This window comes from Fringilla coelebs (genome assembly GCF_963513975.1).
Source record: "Fringilla coelebs genome assembly, chromosome: 4".
NCBI lineage: Eukaryota > Metazoa > Chordata > Aves > Passeriformes > Fringillidae > Fringilla > Fringilla coelebs.
The window spans coordinates 15,330,486-15,345,611 of NC_140032.1; the positions used below are offsets into that span (position 1 = coordinate 15,330,486).

Genomic DNA, 15,126 nt, shown 5'->3' on the forward strand with positions numbered 1-15,126 from the left:
TTTCACAGAATGGACCATGATCTTTTCTGAAGGCTTCACCTAGAGGGCAGAAAACGACCAGTTGAGTAGTTCAGAGAAGTCAAGTTTTATCAAAAAAATCTGATTACAGAATAATTTGTCAAGTTTTTCTAATGAGAGCAGCACATCTTATCAACATTGCAAACTCAGTCCTTGAGAGCTCGCTCTACATATCAGACTCACACCAGCATTACACATTTGGTACATTAACTCCCCTTCCTTGGGGCATCAATTCTTTTTTGTTAAGAGAGAAAACTGTAAATACTGAGAACTTAGGCTGATTCAGCAGTCATACAACGGGCCTGAAGTCTACTTTAGTAGTTATTTATTCTAAGTTTCACCAGAAAAGGTAACTGGAGATAAATACAGAATAAGTATCCACTTTCAGAACACACATTTCCTCTGACTTATTCACATGCTGCACAGATTCATTCACTTGCATTACTCACAGATCCTTTCTCATTCCTAAGAGGCCCAGGAAAGTTAGGTAGAGGAGCTGGGAAGGTGAATGCTTTTAATCTGAAAGATTATCACTTGGATAACTATTCCACGTTATTAAAACATCAACACAAAAAGCTTACAAAGCTGTCCTAAAAACCAAGAATGAAATGCAGAGTCTGGAAATAGAAAATATAATTTCAATGGAAGCATGAAATTAGAAGTTAATTACATCTGTTTATTGTATCAAATATTAACATGGGAGGGAAGAGAGAAGAAGACTGTTGAGAACAGGTAAATAGCGAAGTACTATCTACACTGCAACCTGCCAAGATGCCATATCAAACAATTAAGTTTCTCAAGTTTCAAAACTGGTTTGCAGATGTGCCCATTTTATAAGAACTACTCTTTCTGCTTGTACATAACTAGGTACATCACTAGGTATGCTTTTTAGATAAAAACTGCAGTTTGAAAGTTACTTTAATTAGATACTTCACCTTGATCTGCCTTCTCATCCACAGAATACTTAAAGACCTTCTGAAGCTCTTCTGCTTGATTCCACTTACTGAGACCTCTGAATTCTGCAGCCTCTTTCTGTGAGCAGTGCTGTGCAATTACTTTCTTCTTAATATCTTTCAGCTCTTCATAAGTGAAGTATTCCATCAACATTGGCTGAAAAACCTAACACAAAGGAAAAAGGGAAAAAAAAATCTGGTGCTGACAGAAATAGTCACTAATGCTACACAGATCTACCAACACAGAATTTCCTGTTTCAAATTCTCTCAAAGTAAAGCATGTCATACATTAAGTGAACCTAAGGACAGGACCATGAAAGTTTTAAATTCTAACTCCCTGCTTTCTGACAGAACATAGCACAGTATCAGGCAAGCTGTTTTAGTTGTTTTCCCCACCAAAATAAGGAAGGGATTAAAGTTGCTTAACTTATATAACTTATCAAGGTACTCACATGAAAGACAAAGTAGCAAGGAAGAAAAGCATGAGAAGACTTCCCATGGACAGACTTGAGAAGATGCTTCCCAGTTTTTGGATACCCATAAATCATCAGACTGGCAGTACTAGTCTAGGTTTCAAATATAGGTCAGAAGCTGTTTGGGAGTGTCAGTTTGAGTCATGAAGCACTGGTTTACAGGACGTCTCTCTTTTCTTATTTAAGTTTAGCTACATATCCATTTAAACTAACTACTTGCTGCAAACAATCCTAGCCCAAATGGACTTTTGTTATCAATTTTTTTAAGAATTAGAATTTCAGCATAAACTTCCTATATTCTCAGTTTCAGAACATTCACTTTTCAGTCAGAGTACTGAACAATGACACCACAGTCCTGAATGCAAATTAGCATAGCAATAAAAACAGAGAACTGAAAAAACAATGAACCTCTGAGCCAGTTGTCCCTATTCAGTTATTCCAAATCCCAAGGGAGATCTTCATCACATTTAAAGAAAATCTTTACCTACCTCCTCTTCCTCTTTCATATGAGGAAGGAAATCCCTGGTAAAGGCTTCCAATCTCTCCTTCAGCTGTTTCGCATAGTTTAGCTGTTCATATTCATTCTGAGAAGAAAGCAAAGACTTAATGGTTACCCAATCTTATCCAGTCATCCAAGGACTGAATTGTCCAATAAAGCAGTGGTTCAAAGGAAAGCCCATAATGCCTTTTCCATGAACGCAGCAGGTTTGCTCTATTTTATGGTAAGAACGTGTTTACTCAATGACGCTGACACTGTGTACTGGCCTGTTAACAGGCAGAGCAAAGAACTCCCTTCCTGCCAGAGTCCCATTTATTGTCTCAGCATATATGAATTCATTTCTCTAATCCCGTTTTTACTTAGGAGCAAAGACTGAAATCTGCCAATCTACAATCTCACACAAAGTTCAAAGTAGTAGCAGACTAATTTAAGTATTTGCATGGTTTGTATAAAATGGTTTGTTCTATGATAAAACAGCTCTCCTTGATCTTTTAACTGAATACATTTTACCTTATTTATTCTAAAATTCTAACTTCTAAATTATAATCAAAATTTACCGTCAGGCTTGCTGTATAGATTTTTACTTTGGATATTGAAAGAACTCTTAAATAAAGATGTAACTGACTTCTTAAATAAAGATGTAACCGACTTGTAAACGTTCAAGTTCATCCAACCTCCAATAAATTTGTTAAGATTACTCTCTGAGTCATCAGTAAGAAGCTGGTTCTGAAATCTGCCCAGTAATTGCAACATACTGAAGTTCCTCCTAACTCTTACTGTGAATGTTTTCTTTTCAAGCTTCTACAACCAACAAGAACAGAGACAAGATTAAGGCATCAGTTTAAATTAAACTAACCACTAAAGAAATCTGGTTTTGCACACTTAAGAAATCAAGTAACAGAATAACACTAGCATCCTATCAGAGAAGGTGCAACACAAAGCCAAGCGTTAACTTTCCTTCTTTCCTTCATTTCCTGATTTGTTAATGGACACAAAACAAATTTAAGGTTTATTATGCATAGGGAAAAAAATCAGTTGTAGGGTTCCCAAGTCAAAATGAGGCTTAGATGGTAAAACAGAGTCAATCAACTGCATATTTAGTATTTTTCTTACTGAAAATCTGTACCACACATACTAGAAAAGTAATGTGGGATGTCAAATGACTACTGCAGACTATAGTTCTTACAGGGCAGGAAGGAGGAATTGAGTTGGGTACCCCAAGAGAAAGACATGGAAGAATTCAAGAAGAATTCTGCCGGAGAAGAACTTAGAGATAATTCGCTGTCAAAAAAGCCAGATGCAGAAATAATATTTAAAGTTCTTTGATGACTGAACTATTAACAGGACTAGTGAGCCAAAGGTTACTGGAAGGAGTATATGAGCCACAGAATAAAACAATGCTGCTTTTTTTGGTAAGTCTGGGAATCATCTCCATTTGTGACAACAATCCCAAAAAAAAAAAAGATCCTCAAGGTTTCCTAACAAATTAATAAAACCCCATTATATCTATAGCCAGGAACTATGGCTATAGATAGTTAGTCAAACAGTCTTTATATTTGATACTTCCCTGCTATTTCTGCAAAACACCTCAAATTATACAGTGAAGACTGTCACAAAACACATCTCTGAAGACTTTTTACTAGAAACTTAGTAATTGTAGTGAATGGCAAAAGAATTTGTGTTTTGGACTAGGAAGTATCAAAAAAACACGAAAGTTTCTTCTTCCTCTTAGTTTTATTTGTAAAGATTATGAAGAAGAGTCAAGGCAATCTAATATGTAATCACAGCATGTTTTTTTTCCTCAGGTCAGATATTTCTCAGTTTATTTACCTTTACATTCTTTAGCCCTTTCTCAAAAAGGCTAAGCATCTCTGAGAGCTTGTTGTCCGAATGCACGTTGTACACTGTCCGGCTACGCTGCTGAAGCAAACCAATGATACACTCATTTTCAATCTGCTCGTGCATCTTAAATTCCTTGAATGTAGCATAAAGAGATTGCAGCAGAGCCCGAAAATCATTGTTGTTAGAGAAGTTGGTCTTGGAAAGCTAGGAAAAAGAAAAGTTCATAAAAAAACAATGAAAATCATGTAAAACTCAAGTTAAATCCTTAGAATAAGCATCAGCTCCAAGGAATTCATCGCTCCCCTTACTTATAAAAGGTTAGTCAACACCTTCAGTTTTTAACATAAAACAAAGCCATTAAAATCAAAGTTGTATTTAAGCAACATAAACCAAATCTTGTGAAACACTGAGGTAAACAAATGTAGAAAGCTTTCCTGGCAGAAATCAATGCAATCTCCCCAGACCAACAGATTACTGACAGGACCTTTCCCAATCCATATTTCTGTCCATACCAAAAAACCATTAACATAGGCCCCTGAACCCATCCTTAGGGATGTATTATCCATAAGGAATATTGAGTCCTACCAGTGAATACAAACTACATTAGCTGTTGGAGAAGGTTGCCAATGGAGCAAAACCCAACAAATCAAGACAGATCAAAATTCTAGGTAATACAGTAGTGCCATTTTTACATGTGTACAGTCATCATCAGCAACAATACATTTTAAATGTTTAATGCATTTTCCTTCAGTGAATGTAGAAGACCAGAGACTTTTCCATTCTTATGCTTTATTCCTTTATTCCAAGCACAGCTTCAAGAATCATAGCCTACAGCAGTATACAAGACCAAGCACTCTAAAAGTAGATTCCAATTCAGAAAACAAGCTACCGCAATATTCAAAAGTGGCTTAGCTACAAGACTCTGGAATCTAGAGTTTTACAAGAAATGGGAATCTGAGACGTATATTGTACTTACATCAAAAACAACTACAAACTGAGATATGCAAAACTTTTTTTCATTCTAAACCCCGAAATGTACTTACTCATTGTGACATTGCATGGCCACTTCCTGGCAGGCACCCGCAAAATGCAACTGAAACACGCTGGACACCTGCCAAATCCTTATGCAACTCCAAGTCAGCCGTGCATACTGTACATTACATGCTGTACATATGAGCAAAATGACTCTCACTATGGAAAGACAAAGTTACTTAGCCCCAGAAGTGAGAGAAAACACGGCGAGGTTTAAGAGGGGATTTTTGGTTTTCCCTTCTTTTTCCAATTGCTTTAGAACAACTACTGACAGAAGTCAGAAAAAAATTGATGTCTGTAACACACTGTTGGGATTTGAAGCATATGTTGTTCTGATTCCTAATGGGGAAAGATCTTGGCCTCAAAGGCTATTTCAATCCCCCACTACACCCAGAGAATGCAGCACCAGAAGCAGCGCTTCTAGTGCTGAAACTGAGGGCTTGACTTTCCACACTGAAAGGCAGAAGCCTGAGCCAGCACAGGCAAAGGGCACAGAAGCAACTCCTCAGGACAGCCTCCTCACTTCCCAGCACCTGTGGGTAACATCTGAATAAGTAACTGGGGTTTCTCAGGTGGCATTTCCTTTGATAAAGGACAGTGTGGATACAGTTCATTCTACCTATAAGGATCCACAAAGTGACTAGAGGCAGTGCCCAAAGACCCTTTTCCCTCCAAGAATCCCACGTGCTCCCAAATGCTTAGCATTTTGATTGACTTTAAAAATGTAAACAAGAATACTGAAGAGGGTAACAGGAAGGTTCCACAAATCTACTATATTCTGCTGTTGGCTTCAAAAACAAGTCATGAAAATGGTTCTGATAAAAAACTAGCACCTTCTCATCATCTTGACACAAAGCCTTTTCAAGACTCAAAATGTTCTGTTGAATCTACCTATTGTCATCCACAAATCTGGAATAAATAATCTCTTTGTGCAAGGAATGTAAGAACATCCATTAGAAATGGATTGTTATAGAAGCCACTGTAACATGAAGCACTTGTATATTCACCCCTGCTACTGAGGCTTCCAGCAGATATTCAACAGATTAGGACCTATGGAGAGGATATTGAAGTTTAGTAACTATACTTGAATCAGAAATCACTGTATTAAAAAGGTCAGCCAAAGCTGAGAACAACTGCTGGCTTTTCAGAGGACAGGTAGCCTAGCAACAAAGTCACTCGGTCAGACCTGTAATTTCATTACCAGGATTGATGAAGTCTCATGATAGGGGACCAAGACTATTAACAGACAGCACGTACTCCATTCCAAGGTCCACTTTTCATCAGCTCTAACAAGGAAAACTAGTGCAGGAGTTTAGCAGGGCAAGAAGAAAAATCACACACCCCCAAATTCAAAGAGAGAATGGCAAGGAAGAGGAAATGGACTGTAGAATGGATTTTTTTGACTCATCAAAAATATAAAGCACAGTGCATGTGAGAACCCTGAATGGGCTTGAAATACAATGCACTAAACCACAGCCACCAGTGTTCAAGAAACTTGGGAGCTTTCTGGGCTTCTGAAGACATTATACAGCTGTATATTACAGCACAACTGGTTTTGTGTTTGGAATGCAAACTAATGGAGGAGCAGCACCACAAGAGCAACAGTTTCAGTGGCTCCTGAAATTTAAGAATTATTCATAACCCAAACAGCCTGAGCAACTGTCCAAACAACAGTCCTTTGTATTACAATGTCTGTTTGAAACACTTCAGAGACTTATGGCTGATGCAGACATCTAGAAGTAGCCAGGAGCTTTTAAATTCACTTTATTTATTAAACTTTTATTAAAAGAAAATAAATGATGCAATTAAAGCATAGCCATACTTGATAAATCTTTGTAGCTAAGACAAGTATGTGCCAGCTTTAGGTGAGTGTCCACCTTATTGGTCTGTAACAGAGCCATTAACATGGTCAAGATGAATGTGCAGACTTGTAGCAAACACACATCTTTCCTTACTAAAACACACTGTTTAAATTTTGTGCACTAAGAACAAGATACCAATACTGGCAATGTTAACAGCAATTGCTCTTTAGACAGTGCTTCATGTTCACAATGCTCAACTGAAATAACTCTACACTCAACTCTCCGTCATGGCTTCAGTGCTTTCATTAAAAAAATGAAACTTTCTATCTGATGAAGACTTAGACATATTTATCCAAAACATTGTGAATAAATAAGGAGGCTCAAAAGTACTAATTAAATAACCAAACAAAACACAGTATTTAACTTGGTTTCTGGAAGTGTTTTATACATGTGCCAATATGGAAAAATGTCTTCTTAGAAGGAGGAAATTAATTTTCCAGCAATGTTAGTTTACAGTGAGTAAACTGAAACAGTTTTTTCCTACTAACTATGCCAAAAACACATTTAAGGAGTGAAAAATGTTTGCTTCTTCCTTCCAAGCATACTGTGGACCAACAAGGAGAAAGCAGCAAAGAGGAATAAAGAAAAAGTACACTGCTCTTATCAGACTAGCACAGCCATAAGCAGTCTATGCTGCATGCTAACATTCCCAGTTAAAAGTATCTGTATTCCCAACTACAAGCTGGAAAACAAGAAAAATTTGAGGAAGGAGAACAGGAGCAGAAAATTTTATTTTTCCACTCTCCGTACAGATTTCACAAATTTAAAATGGAATAATTTCTCAAGGTTAGAAAGTTTAATGTAGGTACAAATTCACAAGCTGCTTAATTTCAAATGAAAGTTTTCCCTATAAGCACGTGAATTCTGAAGAACCACTAACCTTAAAAATTCAGTCTGGAATCTAAAAAAATTGAAGACATTTTCTTCTTCCTGGTTTTCTTGATCAATTGTTGTTCTTTTTCTTGTGTCATCCTAAGTTACATTTTTAACAGGTAATTCCTCCATATTCTGTTTTCCATGTATAACCACATCAAGACAACCAGCTGATAGCCAAAGGATATAAAATAAAAGGCTTAATATTCCTGATAATCAATGTAGATTAGACTTCTACCACTAGTTAACTTATTAGATTTAAAACTAATTTTAAAAATAATTAAATATTTTTCATTATGGAGCTGGTAGACCATTCTGAAGAAAAAAAGATACCACGATGAATATCAGGAGTTTTTCACTCACAAGGTGGCTGGGAACTGGAACAGGCTCCACAAGGAAGTGGTTACAACACCAAATCTGACAGAGTTCAAGAAGCTTTTGGACAACGCTGTCAAGCACATGGTGTGACTCTTGGGGTTGGGATTCTTGCACAAGGCCAGGAATTGGACTCAATGATCCTGATGGGTCCCTTCCAACTCAGAATATTCTAATATCCTATTCTACGATTCTATGAAAAAAACCAACTGATTTTTAGAATAGAATAGCATCAGAAGAAAAAAGGAGTAGACATTACTAGTCAGCTGTATTTTTTCACTGTTACATTCTTAGGTATCATCACTCTGCATATGCAGTAGTGCTAAAATTCAAAGGACAAAGCTGGACTCTGCAGAGGTATTTATCTCAATTTCAGACACAAGAAAATGGAGGAACAAGACCCATAACAAGGTGTGCTTGTGTCAACAACAAGAGCATGCAGTTTCATGTTATACTTAATCTGCTGGAAATGAGGGCGTGGGTATGGAGGAGGAAATACACCAAGGGAGCAGCCCTGCCTCTAACTGCACATTCCTGCTGCTTCCCTGCAATATGTGCTAGCAATCATGCAGCTGCAAGATGAACCCATCTGGTGCACTAATCCAGGGAGGAGCTCCACCTTTTACTGGGTTCATTTTTCACCTGGCTGGAGCACTAGTAACACCCAGTTACAAGCCATGTCTTACTTAGGAATCCACAAGAAGTTCAGCTGATACTGTCCCCAAGGAAGAACTCCAGTGCTGAGTTCTAGCCTGTCCAAGAAAATGACTGTCCTCAGCGTTACCTCTCCTTGGCTTGCTCTTTATGTAAAAGTATATGAGTGAGCAGTAAGAGATTTAACTAAACTGCTTCACATTCACACCTGTTTATGTGTATGAAGCCTTAAATCAGGGGAGAAATCAGTTTTCCACCCTGGGCACTTTTCTTGGCAATGCGTAAACCCAAATAATAGCAATTAGTTAAGCAGGAAGGACAGAATGTGGCAGAACTCAACAAGAAATCCAAAGCTCTCAAATGCCCTTCTTTCTGATGTTGCCTTCTCAATGCAACCCTGTCCCTTGTGTAATCTTCTAGTTGTTTTACAACACCATTGAAGTCTTGAAATTGCTTTTTAAAAAACCCAACTACTGAAAAAAAAAGCCACCCAAAACCAAACAAAACAAACAAGAAGCCCCACAAACCAAAACAAACCAACAAACAGCACAGAAAACTCAGGCACACAAAATTACAGAATTATTTTGTTTTCGAAGAACACTGGCAAAGGGAAGGTGAAACCTCATATTCTATTTTCAAAGGCTAAGATCAAGCTGATAAATGCCAAACATAAGAGAACAGTGAAAAAACCTTCTGTACTTCCATTTTTATTGGCGTCTTCCATATCAGCATCTTGTACTATACCCACAGTCAATTTTGTCTAATGAACATCTATAGATCAAGTTTTGAATCATGAAGAGCATTTCACAATAAGATATAAATAACAACATGGGACTAACTCAACCAAGATTTTCAGTGATGCAATTGCTACCCCAGATCCTCTTGGGGTTCACAGTAGAAATTCTAGCACATCTCAAGATGCACTGATAAATCAGCTAAGCCTCTTTCACCATGTGATTTCCACAGGCAGAAGCATACCAAGGCTGGAAGAAAAAAGGCTATCACCAGATCTGTAGAGAAGAACCAAAAAGAATAAAAAAAATTAAAACCATTTAAAAAGCTACAAAATATATGAGCCACGAGAACCATGAATGAAATCAGGATGAACTCTTGCAACTATGCTGTTATTTATCTACCTGTGTCACACTATTCTACATGCCATGGAAGACTTCTTTCCTGGTTTATTACATCCTCAAGGATACAGGTTCCTACTAAGACCTGGTCTTCTGAGAGGTCATACCTGAAGCCCCAGGAGTGAAATCTCCCAGGGCAGTAAATCACAAAACAGAACCAGAGCAAAAATGTCTTTGCACCTCTGCATCAGTCTAACTGTAAGTTCCTAACACAAAGGTGAACACTGGAAAAATTTACCACTCCAGCTTAATCCATCTTAAGCCCTAACTACAAAAGCAAAAAGCCAAGTCTCAAGAATTACAACTTGCAATATTTAATCAGCTAGGGAATATTCTAGGATAGCTGCACAAACACTGTACTAACACTGATACAAACTAATTACAGTTCCTGGATTCTTAAAAGGCATCAGTTTCTTTTTTTTTTTTTTTTTTTTTTGTAACACAGAACACGAGGGAATAAATTGTTGCAAAGAGGACAAAGGTGGGTTGTTACTGCTCTCCAGAACAGACTGGGAGAGAGGATGAAAAATCAGAGCAGTGTGTGAAAGTTTAACAGAAAACTTTTTTCATATAATGCTGGGGCAAAAATATTCAATAAGCAATTACTTAGGAGAAAAAACTGCTACCATGTCTGGCAGGCAAAGAAAGATATAAAAGAATCTGATAAGTAATAAAAAATAGGTGTTTTGATAGACAAAATTAAGGAAATGATGAGAAGGTAGCAACAAGTGCTGGAAGTGTCCTGAAAAAATGTGAAATTGCTATACAGCTCTGAAAAACCTCAAGAAAAATAACTGATACAGCTCCTGATAGACACAGACAACAAACTGCCCCTCTATACCTGGATGCTAATGAGGAGATTTAATTTCCTTCTATCAACGAAGGAATTTCCTTCCATCTTTTGCCTGCAGTGAAAGCATAGCCCACCTAAGTTTGCACACTTACTAGGACTAAACATCTCAAGTAGCTCCTTCTTCCTAAACACGGGTGAAGGCAGATGCTCAATGCTACAGCACATTAACTGGGAACAACCAAAACCTATGAATTTCTAAACCAACACGCACTTATTTGAAGCAACACTGGAAAATGAATGGCAGTGTACTGAAATATTGAAAAGGGATTTCAAAAGGAGCAAAAAGCTCTACAAGCTTTTTTTTAATTAGAAACACAGATACACTTATCTTCTTGGAACACACATTTTTTGCTCTCAAGGGCATCAAGGGATGCCCTTTCATTTCACTTTGAAACAGTAAGTCCTAAGTTAATTGGTCCAATTTTTCAGATTTCAGTCCCCCTGGCTGCCCGAAAAAGTATGATCCTGACATGGTCATAAAATGCCCTGTCCAATGCAATGCCAAGTCCACTCAATTCAGAGTATTTTTCACCTCTATACTACAGATGACACAAGAAAATCACAAATTTAACATATGAAAACATTTCATTCTATTCAGCAGAAGCCAAAGGTAAGTGCAGGTAACTTGAATAGAACAGTACTTAGACTTCAAATTAGGATTATAAGAGAAGAAAAGCAATACTTTAAGTCAACTATTTAACAGGAAAGGCAGATGACAACAGAAATACTTAATGTCATCTTTGCTCAAATCTGCATGAAAAAAATAACTAGGAAAAATATTTATGGCAATTAATTTTTAGCAAAAAGTCAGAAGTGTAGACTAGAAAAGAAAAATACTAGTTAAATATTTATGCAAGTTCAATGCATTCAAGTCACCAGAATATGACAAAATTGATCTAAATTTCCAGGAAGAACTAGCCAAAGCAATTACTGAACCATGAGAAATAACTGCAGAGGTCTTTTGTAGAAAGATGAGATCACAGGAGACTGAAGTCAGGCAAACAAAAGAAGGACCTTAGACGCTTTTGCTGGAACACCCAAAGGTTTCACAATAAAGCTGAGCTATTCAAGCAGCTGTTCCCTCCTGCCATGGTTCACCCTGTTCCCTCCCATACTAACAACCTCGTTCTGGAGCTTGTTTGACCTCTTATTGAGCCAGTTTTACTGAATCACCTTTCGCTTCAGTTCCCTAGATGAACTAGCTGCTCATCAAGCAGCCAGACAAGCATAAAGGATATCATCAGCAATTAACTCTTCCAGCAGCAGCCAGTTATTACATCCTGAGTTATTACGCTCAGTCACAGTATGAAGTCTCACACTAGTTTTGAGAGACAGACAGAAGCATGTGAGAACAAGCAATCAAACACCAGTATCTTCATTACGGCATTTAAGAGTGCAACCATTTCTCCTACTCCTAAAGCACCCTAAACTTGCTGGGGAATTCTGTATCACAAAGATGTGAAAACATGCTCTGGCTGCAGTAACTCCACAAGCAAGCAGGAAGTTTGAAATCCCATACTGGATGGTATCTTGTTTCTGGGGAAGGCCTAGCCAAAATTTAATTGCAGTCGGTACGTAGACCAGAATCTGCTACTTGAGTAGCCCCAATCTTGGAGCTAAAAGAAGCAACAACTGGCCAGCACAGATTTGTTTAGAAAAAAGAATCTGACTTCCTTTTGATAAGATAACGAAACCAGTTAAAAGGAAAATGATAGATGTTACAGATCATGATCTCTCTAAGGTTTTTGGTATTTTTTTGCCTTACAGCAAAGTAACTGAGCCGGCAGGAAATCACAGGGTAGCTCAAACACTTGCAAACAGTGCTCTCAAGCCTTAGCTACCAGTCTCCAGCCAAACCAGAATGGGATTTTCATTATCAGCTGAAATCTGTGTCGCTTCATTTGTGACAGATACAATAATTTCAGACATAGGTAGGAAAGCTGGTATTACACAAGTGGCACATTCTTGAGTGCAGAAAACACAAGACCATAATGTGACAACAGAGACTGCCTCACTGGACATCAGCATGCTGACTTGGAGGAGTGAATAGTGCTCCACAGAGGACAGGAGTCTAATGACAAAAATGAAAGGGAATTTGAGCATCAGTCCTCAGAGAAGCATGGGATTAGAGGAACACAAAGCAAGTATGCTGCTGTTAAAAAAAGAACTGCAGAACAACAAATCTGCTCTACTCGACACCAGCGCTGTCCTGTTCTGCACAAGATTTCAGGAAAACACAGACATAATTAGGCTGAGGTTTCACAGTAGCTTCAGTCAATCTAACTGCTGGCTGTCACAGTCCCACTCTCTGCCTCCCACTGGCTTCAGTACCGATCTGACCACTGCTTGCTGGCAGCACTACATCAACAAAAAACCTACCCTGCTTCAGAAAAAAAGATGTTTTCTGCCAGTTTGGAGCCTGAGTCACCTCAAGCACTGATGGGAGCCAGAGAGGCAGGCAATCATAACAGCAGCAGTCAGATAGCTTAAACAGTTAGAGAATGGCAGCTTAGTTCTGACAAAAGCAACAAGTACACTGAGGTACAGCAAGCGTGACCCACGTGATGAGGTAGAATGAATCCGTTTGCTTAAGCCAGAGAACACACAGCTAAGATGGAGGACAGGGCTACAACTGCAAATCAACACAAGATCTTTCTGAAAACGAAGAACGGTTCACTAGAGATGGGAAAACAGAATCTGCTCTATTTGTAGCAAAGATGACGTCAGGCATTAGGACAAGCATTTCAGTTATAAAGACTGTCTGCTGTAGCACTCCACTGCCTACAGGGGGGACATCCTCAGAGCACTTAACGAATTTTCTGATCATCAGAGTAGGAGACAGATTTGGCAACAGGGTGGATTTCCTTATTAAACATAATTCTAATTACTCATATTATTCAAGTCCAGGGCAGTGTATACAACACAGGTAAAAATGATATTTAGGAATGCAGCAAAGGTACAGGGAGATCTTCACTAGCAACAGCAAAAAAAGTAGGATAACTTTCCTAAAGCACTAAAGAGCTTGAATGTCCAGTTTACTGTTCTGTCTCACATGAAGTCCTGGGAGAACAAAATAAACTGTGTATCTCTGTCCTAGAGGATTATTTAAGTGCCTAGGTACTTTTTCCATCAGAAACAATGTAATTGTTCTCCTGAGAAGCAAAGATGGACGAGCGCATTTCACCCTCACTAACATTCAGTGGAAATTACTAAATTCAGACACGAGCAGCAACTGTATTACAGTGCACAGGGAACCCGATGAACACAGGTAACACATAATTCACAGAATTAAAGAACCCTCGAGGTCAAACTATACTTACCAAGAGCATGGCTTTGGAGATTACACTTGCCATGTAAGCAGAACTACAGACTTACCTGACTGCAGCATCTCAATCACACTAGAAGGAAATTCAAATACTGGAAGTTTTTCTGGTGCAAAGCTGATATTATAAAAAGTCACAGGCAAGGTACACACCCCAAGTTCTGCAACAGGGTTAAAGGACGTAAAATTGAACACTTTTTTTAAAAAGTGCCATTCCTTCATGCTTGCCCTTACTCAAAAGAAAAAGGGAGCAAGAAAATTCCTGTATAAAAACTGTTAGAAAATGAAAGATTATGAACATTACAAACTGGATAGTTTTAATAAAATTTTTCAATACTCAGGAAAACCAGTAATTGCCCCCCAAGAAGTTTTATCAGGCGTGGTAAATTTGGACAAAACTTTGTGGGAGGCTTAATAAAAGTGACAAAAAGGCCTCTCTAGGAACAAAACGCCAACTACTAAAAGATCTGGACGTTTAAATGAAACCTGTTCAGCTGCTATAAACAACACACTGAAACACCTACCAGGAGTCAGTGGGGGTGTTTGTTTCCATTCCAATAAAATCCACTCTGTTACGATAGCACAAATTTTTCTGCCACCACAGATTAAGTTAACTGCAAATGTGCTCTCAAATAAAAGGCAATGTGAAAGAAACTAGACAAGGTCTCCCCTTCTCCTCTCCCCAGACCCTGTGCTCAGCCTGTCCAGTTACCAAATCCTGCAAAAAAACAGCTCTAGGTTTTCTTTAACCTATTAGCAAATGGAAGAGGCACACGAAACGATGTGGTGAATCCCAGAGCAGTGCAAGGTGTCATGAGGAAATCGGGAAGCATGAACTCCCCCATGCTGCTGGCAGCAGTAAGCTATTGTAACCGCCTCTCATGTAACTTCATCGTTCTTTTAAATCTCTGTAGCCAATCTGGTTCTCCCAAACAGCCATTTATGCCCGGAGATGGGAGGCAAAACTTCTTGCAGTAGGAGTGCTGGCTGTGAAGCATTTGCCCAAACCCTCCCACAACACTCAAAGCTGCTGCAGGGAAGTTTGCCTTTCAGGTGACACACCAGCCTTGATTACTTAACTACCCTGATGCAAGAATAAGAATTACCTTTGTCCACGAGCAAAACTACATGCATTAAAAATAAAAGAACGTACCCAGGGTACGTTTACGCCACTCACCAGCAGAACGCTGTGCACAGACCCGCAAGCACGATCCCGTGCCCTGCCTGGGCGGCAAGC

General features: G+C 38.6%; 1 protein-coding gene across 1 annotated transcript in view; it reads right to left on the reverse strand.

The window, feature by feature from the left end:
- Positions 1-15,126, reverse strand: part of FBXL5 (F-box and leucine rich repeat protein 5) — a gene marked incomplete at its 5' end in the record, with an annotated part of 34,033 nt that overhangs the window by 18,435 nt on the left and 472 nt on the right. The window contains 3 exons of the mRNA XM_084204665.1: positions 954-1,137; positions 1,933-2,028; positions 3,774-3,989. Of these exons, the coding sequence (XP_084060791.1) occupies positions 954-1,137; positions 1,933-2,028; positions 3,774-3,989 (496 nt within the window). The remainder of the gene's footprint in view (positions 1-953; positions 1,138-1,932; positions 2,029-3,773; positions 3,990-15,126) is intronic.